We start from the raw sequence: 18,945 nt of genomic DNA, 5'->3' as shown, positions 1-18,945 counted from the left end.
TACAAGAGCTATTTTAAAAAAAGGAAAATCAGTGGGTGCAACAGGCTTTGGGGGGGACACACCGTTAAGCATGATGCTGCATATAGCACAACCACTACCTGTAACCAGGTGTAGGAGGATGTCACTGCTGAGAGCCAGGCTTTGCAGCCTGAGAGAAATGAGCTGCCGCTGTAGTGCAGAGCAAGCAGGAGAGAGAAGAAAGGGAAACCAAACACCACAGAACATGTGTCCAATTCTGCACAGTGTGTTGTAACAACCTCAAAAATACAAGCAAACTTTTTCACATATAACTCAATAAATACCACTTTGCCGCAAAAGATTTATTTTGAGAAGACTTCTTTTGGTGGGAAGCTTCAATGCTCGACTTTAGAATTGGTAGTTCATCAATTAATAAAGCAATGTCAAAGCTTTATGATACATAATTCAGAAATTTATTTTAAGCGTTTCAGTTAAGAGGAAAGTGGGGTGGGCACACTTGTTTCTTGTTTTTGTTGCACCTGCTAAGTCAAATAACAAGTGAAAGTAAATCTAAAGTTAGAAACCAAGTGAAATGAATGATCCAGGAAGGGATACCATCTGTCAAAGGAAAAAAAAAAAGGCCAAGATTTGGAAAGATACTAAGAAAATGTGCAAATATTAGTTAAAAAAATAAGGAATGCTTTTAATTCATTAATGTTTCCTCTATTTATGAATTGCCGTGGTTTAGCAAAGGTCAATGACAAGGAGGGTCCTTGTATTACAGAGGGGAAATTCCTTAGTCCAGAAGGTATTGGGAATCATAGATTTTTCTGTGCTGTCATTCCAGTGTCAACACCAGACTTCAGAACCATGATTCTCCCTTGGCATTATGCTCCTATTAATAAGGTCTTCACTTCCAGCCTTCCAGCAAGTGTGCAGCATGATGTGCAGAACCCTGAAACTCGAGGCTGCACACCCTGAAGTCATCCTTTAGTAGGAGTCCCCTAGTGTGGATGACGGGATTTGGGCTGAAACCCACACAAGGAGGGAGGGACTGAGGCAGGAGGACCTGTACCTATGCAGACCCTCTCTGGACTGCAGATAACTGATGACAGCTTCTTGGGGAGAGTGGCTGCCCACCAAAGAGGACCCTGAGAAAGAAAAATAGCATGAGAACCTGGGTGGGGGACGGCAGGGGCAAGTGGTTAGAGGGCCAAGTGGAGATGGTGTTTTCCTTGAGTGAATGTCTTTCAAAACTTAACAACATACTGTGTGGTTGTCTAACATGCTGATATAGAACACTGCTAGGCCCTGAAGTCCTAGTTTTGATTCCATTTTTTTTCCCTTTAGTGTTGTGAGTAGAGGGAGAAACTAACTGTGTTTTTCCCCATGAAACAAGTCACTGTCATTATGGCTTTCATATCAAGTATCTTTTTCCCTTTGTTCCAATTTATTACTTGACCAAATTTACGTTCAGAGGTTAGACTCGCAAACATCAAAGCACCACAAATGTGTGTGACATCTAGTGACACTGGGTTGAGAAATGCCAATATAAATACCATATATCAAATTACCATTGTTTCACACCAGGATAAAAAGGGGGTGTTGGTGGTGGTGGTGGGGTGGGGAGAGTTGTTCTGGAAAGAAATGAAAAGAGCAGAACCAATCTCAAGCAGCCAAGTGGTGAAGTTGAAGTTATGTGACCCCATGATCTCTCAGGTAGGCCGCCGAACAGCCGGCTGCTAATGCGTCTTGGCAAAGGAAATGGGAACTGAGCGCAGTGGCTGGTGTATGCAACAGTGCATTGATGTTAACAGCAGGTTGGGAACAACTGGTTTCTGTTGAGCTTGAGGCCACATATGTTCCAATTCTCCAGAAGAAAAGTTCCCATGCAAAATGGAAGTGTCGAGAGCTGCCATGATGGTTCAGTACTCTTCCTGCTGCTGGGGCTGCTGTTCGTGAACTTGTTCCTCTGCTTCCGGCTCTTCAGGGTGGCCCTCCTGCAGGGCAGGGGGAGAAGTTTCAGCTGAAACAATTTACTGTGTCTGAGGCCACGCAGTGTCCCAGCCCCATGATCACTACGCAGGCCGCAGAGAGCACGGGCTTAGGCACAGCTCGCCATGCAAATGCCCTCTTGCTTTTAGGAGCCAATGCACACGCAGGGATGCCTTTGCTTCCCTGTTCTATCAAAGAATGGATCATTCTAGAGCACAGTCATCAGGCTTTACGCACCAAACTTCCTTCTAACTGTCTTGGAAGGAAATCTTCACAGAACATGTTACATATTTTCCTACCCTCTATAAAAGAGTAAACCAAACACAATGACTCAAGAGCATCACGTTAGCCACGAGTGAACCTGCTGTGATGCAGCCGAGCCCCAAGCCCCTGTGGTGTGTCAGATGGTTACCCTGACACTCATGCCCGTGATGCAGAGCTTCTGATCTGTTTCCTCTCCTGCTGTCATTCTTCTCACCTGATCCCATGTCTGCTTGAAGTAGACCCTTTGTTATAACCTGTTACTCATTTGATGCAGAGAAGCAACTTGTCAGAGAGGCGTGGTAAGGAAAGGATAATAACCACGGTTTGCGGGCTGCCCCGGACAAGGAGGCCGCTCCATCAGGGGAGCTCAGGAGCTTTAGCTCAAAGACTTTGGGACATCTATTTTGGGTGTGTGAGGCCTTTTTTGCTTATTTTCTGTTTATTGACTGTGACCCAGGGGGTTGAGGTATTCCTCTACTTGGCTCCAAATGACCTATTTGTTCATTTTCCTAACCCAGTGAAGCACATCATGAACACCAACCAGGGAACATCAGCCCTGGTCAGCCTTATCTGCAAATTCTTTACTTTTGTGACCTCACAAAGAATAATTAGCTCTTGACTACCCAAGCAGAGGGAGCATGGCTAATCAATGGGGCCAACCGCTCCCTCGAGAACACACACTGCTTCTGTGATGCAGTCGGGAGTGCACGCTGGGACCTACAGAAGTGCTTGTGTCCTCTTGTACTTTGCATACTCACTCCCTTCTTGCCCTGAGCCACCCTCTTCCTATTCTCTCTGCCCACGTCACGCTATCCTTCCGGCCTCCTCACTCCTTAATTCCTTAACTGCAGATGTTCTTTGACCTCAGAGCCCTGGGCCCCCCTTTACTCTGGCTCTGCCAGCTCATCCCCAGGCCCCTGGATCATCAGTGTAGCGTCCTCGGCAAACCGCTGTGCCCACTGCTTGGCACACGAGAAGGTGGTTCTCTCAGCTCAGAAAGTGAGTGCCTCAACTGACGGTGGCACTCTCCTGGGGAGGAGGAGAGCATGTCTTGCTAGAATAGTGCAAAATAGGAAGAGTCACTGGCTTCCCTCGATGAGTGCTCTCCTCTTGTCTAGGGGCAAAGAAGGCAACTAATGCTCATGGGAGTTTAGCAGGAATGGTGGACTGGGAACTCCCAGGTGTCTCTTCCTGAAGCCTCTCTCACTCACTGCTTTTGCCCTGGAATGAATCGCCCTTCTAAGCTTTACATCCTTGGTTCGTGCTTCCATCAGGTCTCACACTGTAGCCGTGAGTGTGTGTTTGTGTGTCTGGGTGTGTGTTGTGGGGGATCAGAATTGGCCACCTCAAAATATGTCCCTTTACCTTGATTATTTTCAAGAACAAAAGACTCTGAAAGAAACTTTGACCTCCTCCCCCACTAACTGCCTAAAAGAATTTAAGATAGAAGGCCTGTCCCCAGGACAGTCCATCACCATAGATAACTCTGGATATGGATAGACTGGGAGGGTCCTTGCTAAGCCCATTCTTATCAAAGCTTCTGAAAACCAAGTAAAAGCAGAAGTTATCCTTTGTAAGAGACAGTTACATTTGCAAGGAAAATCTCCATTTGTAAAGGTATCTCCCTCTCTGTATGAGGAAGAAGGGGGATGATCTTATGTATAGAAACTCTTATCAATGTAGAAGGCGAGGACTTAAATCTGCATGGTAACCTTACTCTTGTCTACTGCGCTTTTCTGTTTATCTCCTATGGCTTACTCCCCCCACCCCCAACATCCTCCTTTGTCTTTAGATGAAAATAGTATTTAAGATAAGAAACCTTGCCATTTTGGCGAGTTGTTGCTCAGTTTTTCCTGAGTTTCTTCCATCTATACATGCCATTAAACTTTGTTTTATTTTCTTCTGCTAACTTGCTTTTTTAGTTATTTGACCAGCCATAAGAACCTTAAGGGAAAGGGCAAGGAGGAGGGGGGGATTCTCCGTGTGTGTGTGTGTGTGTGTGTGTGTGTATCTGTATGTATTCCTACTGGCTGGCTACACGGCTGCCTCTCCAGCCAGGCTCTGAGCCTGAGGGTCAGGGATATTGATTTATTCATCATCCTAACTCTTTAATGCCAGTGTGGTGCCTTCCATTATCAAACCTCTCAGACTTCAGCTGGTCTGAATTGTGCTTTTCTTACATAACTGTTTTGTGCATGTTAGGCTGCTTGATGGGAAGATCTCAGAAATGAGTATCTGTTTGACATTTTACAAAAAATCTTGTTTGCTCACATCACAGTTGGGAATTAACTGTGGGATAATGGAGTCAACCCAGGACTGAAAGTCAAAAGACTTAGGTTCAAGTAATTGTGGGCCTGTAACAAGCTGCAGGACCAGGAATCCACTAGATTAGGCTCCTCCCCAGGCCTCCTTTTCATACTTGTCGAGCAAGAGGGGGTGGGTGCGGTGCCCTTGTCTACAGTTCTGTGGTCTCCAGCTGGCCAAGGGCAGCTTCCTCATTCACAGGGCACCACTGTGATGTCACTGATCTACAGGAACTGCAGACCCCAGACCACCCTTCCTGGGTAATACCAGTATATAGGGCAAACGTCCCAGGTTACCAATGGATTGCTTAATGCTTGGGGTGCAAATTAAGGCAGTCTGAAAGTCTGGCAGAATGCAACTGTAATTCTGAGGCAGTTATGTTACGTATCACAACAGAGAGCTCCCAGCCACACAATGCTGTGTAGACGCACAGAAAAATAAATGATCTTTTTCTTATGCCCCACACAAGAATGGAGAGTTTAAACGCACATGTAAGGAGGAGGCTAGGCAAAACCTATGCCAAATATGTGACTGTGCACTTGAGTGCCACCTACTTACTTAATTCTAATATTTGCATATCAATCCATCACATCTTTCTAAATGTTTAGCTGGGAATGACTGCATTAGAGTTCCTTATTCTTATGATAATCACTAGAAAGAGAAGCAAGTTGGAAGCCAGTGTTGAAGAAGGCTCTTGGCTACTGTGGGAGGAAAATGGGGCAAAGGAGGGGTCATCAAGAACCTCTGATGGCTTCCTGCTTCCTAGATGGCTCCCTACTTCCTAAACATCCGAGGTGACACTCAGTAGGCTCATCTGCCACCACTCATGCCAGCCACATCCAGCTGTTCTTTCCTCTCTGCTTTGTTCATTGTGTTTCCTCTGCCTGAAAAATACTCTCCCGGTTTTAGCTCTATAACTGTTGAGATTCCTAGTCATCCTTCAACATCCAACACAAATGTCATCTTCTCTGTGAAGTCTCTGCTTGTCACTCTCCAGGCTATCTTTATGTGCCACCCACACAAGTTTATTTATGTGTCTATTATTGCATTTATCATAATCCGACATATCCAGTTAATGGTGTCCCTGTCTCTCCCTGGGGCTGTGATCTCTTCTGAGGCAGGGACCATGTCCTCTTTCTATATACCCAATGCTTCATCCAACGACAGAAACACAGGCTGTATCCAAAAGGTGTTGGTTGAGGGGGGAAGTATCGTTAGGTCATTTAACAGTGGCTTCTGTGACAGTACCTCAGGAAACAAGTGCCTGTCTATGAGCAGGTACACCTCAGCTGACAGATGCACAAGGCAGCAGCTAACCAACAACTAAGTCCAGACGCCCCAAGTTCAGTATTAAGAGAAAAGATAACAGAATGATTAAGAAACGCACTGGGCAGCTGACTGGCGATCTGCTCTGGAAACTTCCATTAGGTTTCTACAACTGCAAATTGAACTGCCTATGTTTATTTGCATACTCAAAACTCCCATCTGGATTTCTACACCTCCCAAACATGTTTGGGATTGTTTGACTATAAGATTGTTTGACTATAAGATTGTTTGACTATAAGAATCAAAGAGCAGCCATGACCAAATAAAGACTTAGGGAGGAGGCCTCTCCAGCAAATACCTCCACCTGAAAAGTCAATGCAGAGTTCATCTATGTTTAACTGAAGAGCAAGCTCTCAATCCAGCTTTCGATTCTTTAGCACTTCTCTTGTCTCCAGGAGAGAGACAACCAGAAATTTCCACCTCTCAGATATGCAGACATAGTCATACCAATGGCATCACAAAGTATTGGCATTTCTTCCTAGACACTATGCACATCATACCTGCATGTCCACCCAGCACCAAAGCATGTGAATGGCCTGAAAACAGGACACAATGTCAAGGTAGGGCACGGTGGGGCAAAAGGAAGCTTCTAAGAGCTTGGGGGGGGGGGCGGGGTGGGTGCAGTGGCATAGCAACCTCTGAGCACATTTTTTCCAGAGATGCCTTTCCTGGGCAAGGGTAGAAGCTTTTTTAAAGGCTCACTCCCTCAATGATAGAACCTAGATAAGCTTCTGGGAGGCTGCCATAGAAACAGGACTCATTATGCTCGGGGAGAAAAGGCAAATGCTTGAAGGCTTTAAGGTGCCTAGGATGATTCCTTGAACCTCTAGGGGGAGAAGCAGAAAGGAAAATAGGCTAGCTGCTCCTGAGCCACTCTGTGTCCTCCTCTGTAAGCAGTGCCGTGTGTGTGCACACACAGAGACAGTGTATGGAAAATACCCAGCAGTGTCCAGCAACATGGCAGATGGTCCTCCCTTTCTTTCTATACAGAAACCAAGGTTTTAAAAAATGGGTCTTGTCACATTCTAAACAAGGACACTTAGCATATTCCAGATCAAATAGCTTATTCTCTATAGAAAACTCAGTATAACCTGATGTGTTTCTTTTGGAGTTGTCCAGACATGGAGTTGCATTAGAAGTTATCCTGGAACAGGAAAAATTAAGGCAGCAACTGCACTGGAAGATTTTGCTTGGGTAACCCACACACGTAGTTTGTATTAAGTCTATTTTCCAGATTCCAATTGCCTGGTTACTGTCTCTAAGTCTCGTCTTGGACTTTGGATACTCCTTAGCATACACTAAATGGTGACGCCACTGTCTTTCTCTCTCTCTCTCTCCTCTCCCTACCATGTTTCTCTCTATTTGATGAGAGCAGCACAGTGCCAGAGAGAACAAAGGTGGGTTAGAGAAGCTACCAGCCAGAAGAAAATGGAGGTTCTTAGTGGATGCTGAATTAAACAGATGAATGCCCAGACAAAGAGGCCAAGACAACTTTTTTGAAAGTGTAAAACAACAAAATGAGATGAGGGGAGTTATTTGGAGAAAACCCACGTGGGAATTTGACTACTTCCTTCTTTACACACAGAGCGTGTTCAACTCAATATTGTCAGTTAGACAAAGTCTGTCTTGCAGTTTTCCCCAGTGGTACCACCTTTATTTTCTCCCTTCCCCATAGCACCCAGTATACTGAGAAGCAAGGAACACACTCCTTAAGATCTGGGGCTCCGAGTTAGAGAAACCTGGGTTTGAACCTTAGTGGTAGAACTTATTAAGGGTGGGTTGTTGGGCAAGTAATTTTATCTGTAAAACGGAGATAAGTAATAGTACTCACACCTCAGAGGCATGTGGTTAGGGTGAGAAATGTATATAGAACATGAATATAATATCTAGCACATGCTAAATGCTCAATAAATGTTATTAGCTATTTCCACTATCATATTCCCTATTTAACAGCCTGAGCCTTGGAGAAGGGAGACCATGAACTCAAGACTCAAGAGTTCAAACGCAAATTATGCTGCTTACTCACTCAGAACTTGGGAAAGTAATTTAACCTCTCTCTGCCTGAGTTTCTCTCATCTGTAAAATGGGATGACAACCATATCTATCTGATAGGATTCCCAAGAGACTTAAAGGAGCTGACACATGTAAAGTCCTTGGCCCCTCCCCGTCAAGTCTCACCCCAAGTGTTTCAGGAAAGGACCTGCTAAAACCATTACTTAGTTTTAATGACTGATAATGCTCTAAAGTATTACTTCTTCTTGGAGGGGGGTCTGCATTAATTGCCCATACGATGCAAGAATGGCTTTCTGAATCCAGACCACAGCAAGTTGGTGTGTGTGGGGGGTGGTATGATATGAATGGTAGAAGAGAAGCTGACTATAGTCATCTAGGCAGACTCCTCTGAAGTCACACCCAGAGGCAAGAGCTCTTGCCTAAGGCTGGCCCTGCCTGCCATTAGCCCGGAACTCAGTGGCCCATGTCAACTTTTAATTTGGAGTTCACCTGATGGTGTTCCTATACAAGGACTCCCTCTTGGGACAAGATCTGGCTCGAGGTTACAATCAGAAGGCTTTTCCTCCCACTGGAAGCACAGGGACGATTCCATCCTGCACACTGCCTCACTCCCATAGGTGGGATTCACTCGGGCTCACAGTGCTGCATAGACTTCATGGGATTTAGCCTCAAACAAGCTTGTGAAGAGAAGAACCATAATTCATCTAGTATTGGACAGACTACAAAGCACTCTCTACAAACAGAACATTATATAAATGCCACTCTTGGTGGTGCAGACACACTACAAATCAACCTTTGGTTTCCTCTATCAGATATGAAAATATGGAGAACCGTATTTTGTGAAGCCATCACTATCTCTAGGACCTACCCAGGCTGATTCCCAGGGCTTCAAGATCTACAATGTGAGCTAACCAAGAAAGAAGTTTAAAAAAAATATCTGGGGGAAATGAAAAAAGTGGTGGAGAGTCCCCAAAACCCAGACAGTTTCTTACAGTTTAGGAAAATTTCATAGCTAGGATTTTAATCTTACATGGAGTAAACATTTGCCTGTTATTCAGCTGGAATAAGACACAAAGTAAACTTGCTGGTGGCTTGTTAGATTCTGTGAAATTACTCACACACATGTAACTCAACCACAGAGCCCTCAAAGTGTCCACGGGCCTCCTGGTCAAACAGACCCAAACACTTTCACCAGCTTCTACCTGGCAGAAGGAGAAGCTCGAAACCCCAACCCATCCTCTCTTGCCTTTCACAGTGTGGCCCTGTGGAAGGAGAAGCTCTGTCAGGCTCCCATGCCTGCTGCCAGCTCCTGGGGCCTCTCCCTCTCTGTATGGGCAGACTTTGGGTGATCTGCCTCGGTCTCTGCCATTTATCCCCCCCTTCCCCTCCTTGCTTCTTGAGAGTCTTGTTCCTCCGCTGCTCCTCACATCTGCTTTCCGTCAATGGAAAAAGCCACATTCTGGGTCTCCCTTCGGCATAGTCACTGGTGAGTAGCAACCCTGGTGGGCAGGTCCTCCCAACCAGAGGAGGCCTTCGAGAAGTATTTTTCAACAAATAGTTGTCCCAAAGTGCTGGTCTATAGTGGCAATAAGTAACCAAGACAACCAGCTATGAAATAAAAGCAGTTGTGGGGCTTATGGTGATGGGAAAAGCATCTAGATTAACTTCTCCTTTAACCACACTCTGATCTGTCATGAAGAAAGAGGAATCCTTACACGCATTCCTACTGTTCATTTGCTCAGAGAGCTGAAAACCACTTGAGATTTGGCTGCATAAGTCTATTTATCTCAATCAAAGTTCCCTTACTCCCCTCCCATCCACTCATCTCTTCCCAGATTAATTTATGGATGCATGTCCCCTGAGCATGGGTCAATGGATCATGATGATAATGTTTATTCCTCTGGGAACATCAAATGCACTGGCTGAGCTGTAATTCTCCCTGAGGTCCCAGGGCACATAGTATCTGAAGGCACATTGCCCACTGCACCTTGACCACGAGTGTCACTTTAGAGCATAAGGGTCAAGGGCTCCCCTCACACTTACGTGTTCTTCCGAAGCATAGAGGACTTCCATTAGTCGCTGCACGAGGTCATCGTTTTCCTGCCCATGTTCCTGGCAGAGAAGCTCGATCTCTCTCAACTTTCCGAAGTAGAAATCCCTTTCCTTTTCCACACCTTCAAGGGCGAGTTTTAATGAATGTACCTGTAAGGGAGTGAGGGTGGAGAAGAAAAACCCTGAAATACAGTATAAAAAGTAAGGGCCCAACCATGCCTGCGTATAAAGACCTGAAACATGAAAAGACGACATGCAAAAACCGACGTGCAAGTCTGAGGGAGAAACAAGGGACTGCTGTTTGGAGCTTGAGCCTGGGCCAAGCTCTCCAACTTCCACAGCACGCTCGTCATTCCCTCTGTCAACTGAGTGTTTATTAACCCGTGTCCAAGGGATTGTTCTGCTTGATACAGTTCCATCCAGGCTCCATAAGCTTTCCTCTCCTGCTACCACAGGCTAGAGCACTCTTTTCTCCTAACTTGTTCATCCTCTGTAGGGAGGGGAGATGAGAGAATGGGAGGAGGGAGGAGAGGTAAAGGAGAGAGGTTGTCACTGTGGTTCCTTTAGATGTATTGTGAGGGCCCTCCTGTCTTCACATCACTTGCATTAAGAGCCGCCCTTAGTTTTGGACCCCTTCATAAACGATCCTGAGCCAAGCTCGACAAATGCTCTCTACTGAGAAACTGGGTGTTGGCTACACAAGGAAAACTGCGCAAGACTAAAAGCCTGCCTGAGTGCATCTGTCTTAATTTCTCTAGTTCTGGCTTTGGGTACATCACAGGAAAGGTGGGAAGATATGGAAGCTCCATTCCCTCAGTGAAATAACCCTCACTCTGTTTTGTCTCCCTTGATGCTGGTTCAAGGACCTTCCAGGGCTGTGCACCTCTCACAGTGATTACAGAGACAGTGCTGGTGAGGGGAAGGAGGCAGTGGGTGAGGCAGAGCCCAAGAAAGTTGTCACCTGGGCTAAAGAAACACTGAACGGGGTGTGTGTAGACAGATCTGGTCTCAAAGCCCAGCTGCCACACTCCTATGGGCACAGCAGCTACACACAGGCCCAAACCATCACCCTGTACCTGGTCCCTGAGAATCCCTCACTTTTTTTGTTTTTTGGTGAGGAAGATTAGCCCTGAGCTAACATCTGTTGCCAATCCTCCTCTTTTTGCTGAGGAAGATTGGTCCTCAGCTGACATCTGTGCCTATCTTTCTCTACTTTGTATGTGGGACGCCTGCCACAGCACGGCTTGATGAGCAGTGCATAAGTCTGTGCCTGGGATCTGAACCTGTGAACCCCGGGCCACCAAAGTGGAGCATGCGAACTTAACCGCTACGCCACCAGGCTGGCCCCTCCTCACTTTTTTTAAACTCTTAGTGCTTTGATATTTATGCAGAGAATATTCGTTAGGAGGTAAATTAAGTCTTTCATGATTCTCCCCAGGTGAAATCTTTCAGTATATTAAAAATCATCCTGAACAGAATTTCCAAAAATTACATTTCAAATGGACAATTTTTTTCTCTCTCTTTCTAGTAACTCTGGGCTTTTGCACATGCTGTTTATCTGTCTGGAATGATTGATTCATTCAGGCATATACTGAGCAAATGCAATGTCTATCCTCTTCCTGCACACCTGGCAAATTCGTATCGATTCCGTAAGACTCAGGGACACGGTCCCTCAGAGTTCACCTCAGATGCCCTCACATAGCTGGTTACAAAGCAGCAGAACATCAGTTTGCTAACTTTCAACTCTAATTTCTGATAATACTATGGCTTGGACATTTGTAAAAACTGAAGGCAACCAGCAGCCTGAATTCCAGGAAAAAGAAAATTCCCTTTATTCTAGAAATGGTTTCTTGCTTTAAAACAAACGAGCCCCCTCCCTGGGCTTGGCCGCAGAATCCCTCCGAAGCCTGCATTTGTGCCAGCAGACGGATCCGTGGCAGTTTTGCCAGCTCCCCAGTACGAGACAAGAAGGGTCTCTGGACACATTTGACACGCGAACACTAGGTTTGTTTGCCTCTCGAGGGTCCTTTGGTCTGCACGATGAGCAAAGAGCTGAGGCTTCTGTAGAAATACCCAGCCCAGGCCGGCCTTTGGTAGTATTCCAGACGCATTAGGTAATAGATGTGCAGCTATAAACATTCCCTAGTAAAAACCAGCAGGAGCTAAATTATATGACGAAAGATGAATTGGCAAATGAAATTCCATTTTCACAGTCCACTCACAAAGCCCGATCCCTCCCTGCTCCTTCACATGTCACAGCAGAAGCCTAAGCGGTGGAGGGGATGCTGGGGATGGACCCTTGAGGAAAGTCAAGAGGAAGGGACGAGAAGGGGAAGCTCTCTTCTCCCAATTCTTCCCACCCGCTCAGTGTCCACACGCTGCTGGTCCTCTCAGCCTTGCAGCCCGAGCCACAGTGTCTGCCTGGGCTAACCAACGCCCACTCTCCAGCCCCCAGGGGTCCCTGAGCACAGCAGTGACTCCGCCCCACTGCCTGTTGGCTAACCCACTCTCCAGGAACAGTCCCTAATGATTTTAGTCATGCCTTTTCTCCCCTATGTCTTCTGATTCATTTCTATCATTGGAATTGTCTAGCACAGTGGTACTTTTATAGTATGTCATGGGAGACTGCCTGAATAAAGGCAAGAGGCCAAGTAAATGAGATTCTTCAAGTTTATGGCACTTGTCACTTTCTCCATTACTACCGTAATTAACTCATCAGCCTAGGCACTTTCCCTCAGCCCTTCCTTGTCCTGGTGTCCTCAGTTCCAACACAGCGATGCCTCTCTGGCTACCCACCAGCTTCAGGGGGCCACTCTATAGGCTTAAAGACAGAAAATAGAGGGAGCAATAACAGATAACCATGGAAATGGATCTGGAGTAAGTGCTCAGCAAATAGTTGTTGAACGAAGGTTCACAATTTAGGATGTGTATGGCCTTCCCTCTGAGGGAAGGCGGGTGGCAGGGAGCAGGCACACTCCTCGTTGATGTAAATGCATCAGGGGCAGGCGAGGTTGTGAATCCCTTTGGAAGTAATGAAGGAATTACAATAAGCAGAAGGAAGACCATTGGAAAGTTCCTCTCTCTTTTTTGACTCTGTCCTCTCGAAAGTGGCATTTTGGATGGCAGGACGATGTCTGGGTCCCCTGGGGATGTGGGGCTCTTTGACTGAGAGCTAATGGGAGCCTAGAGCCAGCCCCAAGGTGAGGAAGTGGGGCTAGCTGGCTAAAGCTGTAAGGGAGAGGGCAGGAAGGATCTCGAGGTTTCCATGTGATTACACTTTGGGTTGCAGGGTTGAGAACCTGGGTGTGGTTGAGGGGGACGACAGGGAGGAGAGAAATCATGAAGAAACATGAGATAATAGAGATTTCAAAAGAATTTGGGTCCCTAAGGTGAAAAGAGTTATAAATCTAAAGTATTAGAGACCCACGCCTGATTCTCTTCAGGTCCTCTCCATTAGCTCGGAGCCTTAGGCATGTGGCCCAAGGCTCGTTATGGCTGTCCTAACTGCCTTTTCTCTGAGAAGAACTCACTACTGGAAATTCTATATGGGCTCAAACTGAGAATCAGCAGGTAATTAGAACATTTCATAGTTTCTAAATCAAAGTCCTACCTACTGGATGCTTCAGGTTTCACCTTTTTCATTAAAGTGATCAGAACTGTAAAGAAACACCCTCGTTAAGCAACTGCCTGCTTTTAAACTAGGTTCTTGATTGCAAATATACAATTACCTCAAAAACTGTTTCCAGACTCTTGCTGACTCATCAAGAATCAGATTAATCACTGGGATTGGCCCAGTGAGTGGCTGGGAACAGCCTGAGGACCTTGAATAAAGGCTCCTCTCCCAGTGGTGGGAGCAGCCAGGATTAAAGACTCTCCCAACTCAAGGTGAGGGAGGGTGATCTGCAGTGGGCCCTACATTGCCAACTGGTTTATTACTTTTAAACCATGTTTAATCTTAGGCAAAATTAGCTATGGTTAGTTAGAAAGCACACCTAAAACTTTATATTGAAAATGTCAAAGACAGCAGAACTAGCTTTACTGTAATCATGAGGAATATTAGATAGAAAGGAAAGTTCTTCTACTTAAAACACAACTGTGGCCTTTCTGATCCCTCCAATACTGGGTTCAGTGCTCCTGTGGCACCAAACTTCTGCTGTTGTGGGAAGTGTTAGGTTTTCTGCTTTTGCCTGTGTAATAGCCTACTGTGTGCAATTGCTGTCTGTAAGTTCTATGGGGAAGGGAAGGGATCTGTCTTGCTCCCTTTACATTATCAGCATCAAGCACAGTGTCTGTCACATAGAACAGGCTTAACAAATAGTTGCTGAAGGAAAGGAAGGAGGAAAGGAGGGGAGGAGGAAGGGAGTGAGGGAGACTAACCCGAAAGCTGTTAACACTATCTAGACTGGCCAGAAGTGGGCAGATAGGCCACAGTCTAGTCCAGAGCTCGTGACAGGCACTGAGGTGTGAGGCAGGGGGAGGTTTGCCTGCAAGCCTGCATTTACCTGGGGCTGAGTCATGTGTCCTTCTGTCTTAGTGTATAGCTTTGAGATTTGTGACTAACATGGACCACTGTTTTTATCTGCCCGAACAATTCCTTTTATTCTTACTTGCTCGAAACCACTGACTCTGCCTCGCCTTCCCTCTCTTATCCCAGGCCTATAAGGGTTTGCTCTCTCCCCCCTTACGCCTGTCACTGCTCCCAGAGACACGGCCAGGGATGATGAGTTACCTGTTCATTAAGCTGTATGACCTGTGTTTCTAAATCTTTATCAGATTTGGATGCTGAGCTGCTGGACGAAGCCCTTTTGGCTGATGAGGGACGAGAAGGTGTGGATCCTGGTTTAGATGCTGGACTTGATTTAGCCGCACCTGAAAGTAACCAGAATAAATTATAAATATTGGCAACAGTAAAAATGCTTTTCAGATATATAGCAAACATATGATATAAAAGGAGTTTACTAAAAAGTATGAGAGGTGAAAGTACAAGGTGAACCTAGGACACTGTTGTGTCAGAAAGCAAAGATGAGCTCAAGGATTAATGTCAAAGAGTACAGGGGCCAGCTTGAAGGGGCTCCAAACTAGTCACACTTGGGATAGTTTGCATACCAAAAGAATAATGGCTGTAATGTATTGCAGTGCACTGAATAAATAAGAAACTAGTCCATACTGGGAGGGCAAGGGAAGGAGGGAGGATATAAAACTCTTCTCTATAGAACACTGAAAGCTAGTAAATGTAGAAGAAATGTTAGAACTAGAAAAACCACAATTTTGTTAACACCCATAACTGATTCAGGCAAGGCTCACTGACTGCCTCTAAAACACTGAGAAGTTTTGGAGGAACAAGACATTCAGACATGTCAAGGTACTGCCCTATAAATTACTTATTATAAAGGGAAAAAGACAGGCCTTTACAGTGGGGAGGTTTGGGGATCAGCACCTTAACCAAGTGATTCAAGAGCATCACAAATAATAATAGAAATAAAAAAGAACAAAACAAAAAACAGACCCCTGATTTCAGGTAAGATCTCACCTACCTAGAGCTCAGCTCACGATAGACTGTTAGTCTCTAGAACATGCCACACACCTAGGGAATGGCCTCTGCAGCCGAAATAGAAGCCACAAGGTATATGCAATGAAGTTTACACACTTCATGGATTAAGAAAATCAGAGGCATTACTGGGGGCCTACCCACTCCCTTTTACTCTGAACACAGTGCCGCCAGGTGGCAGCTCAGTCTGGTATAGGTGGTCCTCCTGTGTGGTCCCATGGGCCCAATTCTCCACCACCATCCCTCATACTCTACGCCTCTAGAAGGCTCTTGGTGGGCAAGGGACATGTTTTATTCAGCTTTGTAATTCCAGTGCTTAGCACAGTGCTTGGCTGAACATATATTTGGTGAAGGAACAAATGTTTAAATAAATACATGAATAAGTAAATAAAATTTGGTTATATGTTTTCCAATTGTACAGTTCATTTCCAACTTTACAATTTATCAGTACCAACAGATTAGAAAGAGGCAGCAGTTATAAAGGCAAGTGTTCTGAAAGCAGTTACAAGTTTCAACCAATCTCCTAATTACAAAGTAGCAAACAGGACAACTTCAGGTGCCTAGAGTCAGTAGTGACAGATGCAAAGTCATACATACCCTCAGGAAGCACAGACAGTATCATACCCTTTAAAATACATGCCTCTCTGGTATAAAGAAAAAAAAGGAATTTTCTTCTAAAAATACAGGGAAATGCCTGATATATTTTAAAATGAGAACGAGTTAATTGGGAATGACTTAAAATAGTCTGAGTTTTCGAAGGGTAAATCTTCAGTGACTGGAAACCTCACCTATGCAGAAGAATGTCCCAAGGATTCTAGAGAGCTGTATTTGTGATTCTTATACATTTGCAAGGATCCTTTATCTCTGTAGAAGGCCATATAAAACACTGCTGGAACACTACTTCCATGTCCCATTGGCCAGGCTCTCTAACTGAAGGCCGAACAAACGGGGTAAAGAAAACAATGTGGAGAACAGCAGGGGAGCCAGGGGAGGACATGCTGACCTGGCAAAGAGGCTTCTCTGAGGGCAGCCACCAGCCAGCCTAGCTAGGGAAGCAGCTTTTGAAAAATCAAGTTACTTCAGATCTTTTTATAAACAATACATCATATTTTAATATAAAGAAAATCTAACAGAAAGCAGCTCAAAGACTGTCTGTGATCAACACATCTTATTTACTAAATACATGTTTACTAAGTGCCTACTGTGAGCCACGGACTGGAGATCCCTGCTTTCCAGGAGCTCATGGTCTCGTGCGAGTCACAGTCATCTGTCTAAGAACGCCGAGACATGGCCACGCTCAGCATTCTCAGGAACAAAGCAGTGTTCTAGACTACATGACCATAGAGTGCGATTCGGGCTGTATTCCCTCTGCCTGAAACCCTCCTCCTCCCCTCCTCTGCGTGACTAAGTCTACCATCTCTCATGTCATCAGCGTAGATGTCGCTGCTTTGAGAGGCCACAGCACCCCGAACACTTTCTGCCTAGCGCCTATCAACTGTAATGGTGTAGTTATTTATCTAATGCCTACTTCTCCTATTAGACAAACTCCACAAGGTAGGAGCTGCATCTGTTTTGCTTATGCTCTGTGTTCCTATGGCCTCACAGTGCCTGACCCAGAGGAGACACTCAATAAAAGTTTCTATAATTCATTAAACAACCCCTAGGAGAGGCATCTATCCACAGTAGAAATATCAGAGAAAGCTCAAGGAGCTGATGCCAACATCAAAGTCGCTGACAGGAAGAGCCAGCAATACACAAAGGAAACCAAACAAAAATCAACAGCCTCCCAGAAAGAGATCTCTTACTTGGTTTCCTTTCAAGATCCCCTTGCATTATTACTTAGGAATTGGGACAATAGTTCAAGTGGGTAAATTCAGTCAGTAAATGGTTAACTCTGAGTAGGAAGGAGCAAAGTGGTTTGTGCCAGGCTGTCAGAGTCTCTGTCAGGTTCACTGCCTCTTCTGAAGGAAAGAGCGCTGCAGAAGTGGCTTCCCTAGAGAGCACGCAACCCACCGCCCACCCGGGCAGTCCCTCTCTAGGCAGGTCAGCACCTATGATCTGGCTGGCTGTAATAACTGAGCTGGCTTCATCAGACACACTCATGTTCTTATACTCTGCCTTATCCAGTCGCATGTGAATTTTAAAAGAAAAACATGGAAGGAATAGAAGCTGATTACTTGTAAAACAGGGCTACCATGAATTATATTTTCAGGACATCATCAAATGCAGCCTGAAAAAAACATGAAATATTTGCTATGAAGTAAAAGTAGAGGGGGTCATGGGAAGCCAAAGCCCCGTGCAGGGCCAAGTTACCAGGGAAGAGAGACGATGAATAAGCGGAGGAAGCTGGCAGACGGCCACGGAGGACACACCTTGTGGCTCACAGCAGAGAGGCCTGAGCTGCCGCAGTTACTGCTGTCCCGGTTCCAGCCACACGTAGCCTCACAGGGAAACCCCGTTTTTTCTTGAAGAAACACATCCCTTGCTATCGACAGAGCCCAACTTAAATATGCTTGTGGGGGTCTGAATGGCCAGACTGTGGTTCAGAGTCTCTGCCTTAAAACGACATCTGTGCTTCATGGATCCTGTCAAGGTCAGCTGGGGCGCAGAGGCCCAGGTCTTTCACCCTGGCACACATGCGTGCAGCTTGTGGGTCTCCTCAAGATGAGAAAGGTAAAGGCAATAAAAATCAGACTTGGCGTCCTCTGCTGCCGGGCAGGGCAGGGATGGTGGAGAAGAGGGGGCTTGGTCCACGCCCCACCACCTATAACGCTACACGAGGGGTGAAAGACAAGCTTCTGCTCCCCGCCCTCCCTTGACAGTCACTAACTACAGGTGTGGGGCAGCCTGGACAGAGAAAGGAACAGAAAACAAATTTGAAAAATTTAATAAAAGATCCTCTAAGTAATTAGTATTTGGAATTTAAAATTAGAGGGGTTTTGAAATTCTAATTAAGTTGTTTGGAAAGAAACTGATAATAGAGGGCAATCAACATCTGATGAACGAGGGTATGAGAGATCAGGACTAGTTACCTGTACATTTATACCTTCTAATGAATAAATGCCAAGAAATGAAAGAACAGGAAAGACATGGGGAAGATCTTAGTATATTTAGGGGTTTAGAGTTTTAAAAAACCATACAATTAAGGGTTAAACTAAAAAGCTCATTTTCAAAAGAATGTCAAGTGAGCTCTTTAAATCATCACAGGCTGTAATTTGATATGGAAGTAATTTCCCCCTCACAGCTATCACACAATTAACATACACTAAGAAATACTAAATACTAAAATTTATAAAAATGAAAACAAAACCATTTGTTGATTATCTTTAATGATTTCATGGTTTACTTTTTAGAATAATAATAGTAGACAATATTTTAAAGTATATCACCCTCTTTAGACAGTTAAGAACTAAGTTTTTCTTTATTTGCTTTAAAAATCTTACTGTCTTCTCTTAAACAACCATTCTCTAAAGTGTGCCCAGCTT

The 18,945-nt window shown here is 45.1% G+C and overlaps 1 protein-coding gene across 4 annotated transcripts in view; it reads right to left on the bottom strand.

The window, feature by feature from the left end:
• Window positions 1-408: 408 nt before the first annotated feature.
• MAPRE2 (microtubule associated protein RP/EB family member 2) overlaps window positions 409-18,945 on the bottom strand; it is a 144,176-nt gene continuing 125,639 nt past the window's right edge. For all 4 annotated transcript variants that reach the window (XM_058556980.1, XM_058556982.1, XM_058556979.1 and 1 more), the window contains 3 exons: window positions 14,642-14,781; window positions 9,904-10,062; window positions 409-1,958 (listed from right to left, as the gene is read on the bottom strand). In XM_058556980.1, coding sequence (XP_058412963.1) covers window positions 1,884-1,958; window positions 9,904-10,062; window positions 14,642-14,781 — 374 coding nt within the window. In that variant the 3' untranslated portion in view covers window positions 409-1,883. The remainder of the gene's footprint in view (window positions 1,959-9,903; window positions 10,063-14,641; window positions 14,782-18,945) is intronic.

The sequence above is a fragment of the Diceros bicornis genome, chromosome 16 (assembly GCF_020826845.1).
Source record: "Diceros bicornis minor isolate mBicDic1 chromosome 16, mDicBic1.mat.cur, whole genome shotgun sequence".
Lineage (NCBI taxonomy): Eukaryota > Metazoa > Chordata > Mammalia > Perissodactyla > Rhinocerotidae > Diceros > Diceros bicornis.
The sequence above is the reverse complement of the archived record's forward strand: the minus strand, read 5'-3'. Positions and strand labels throughout refer to the sequence as shown.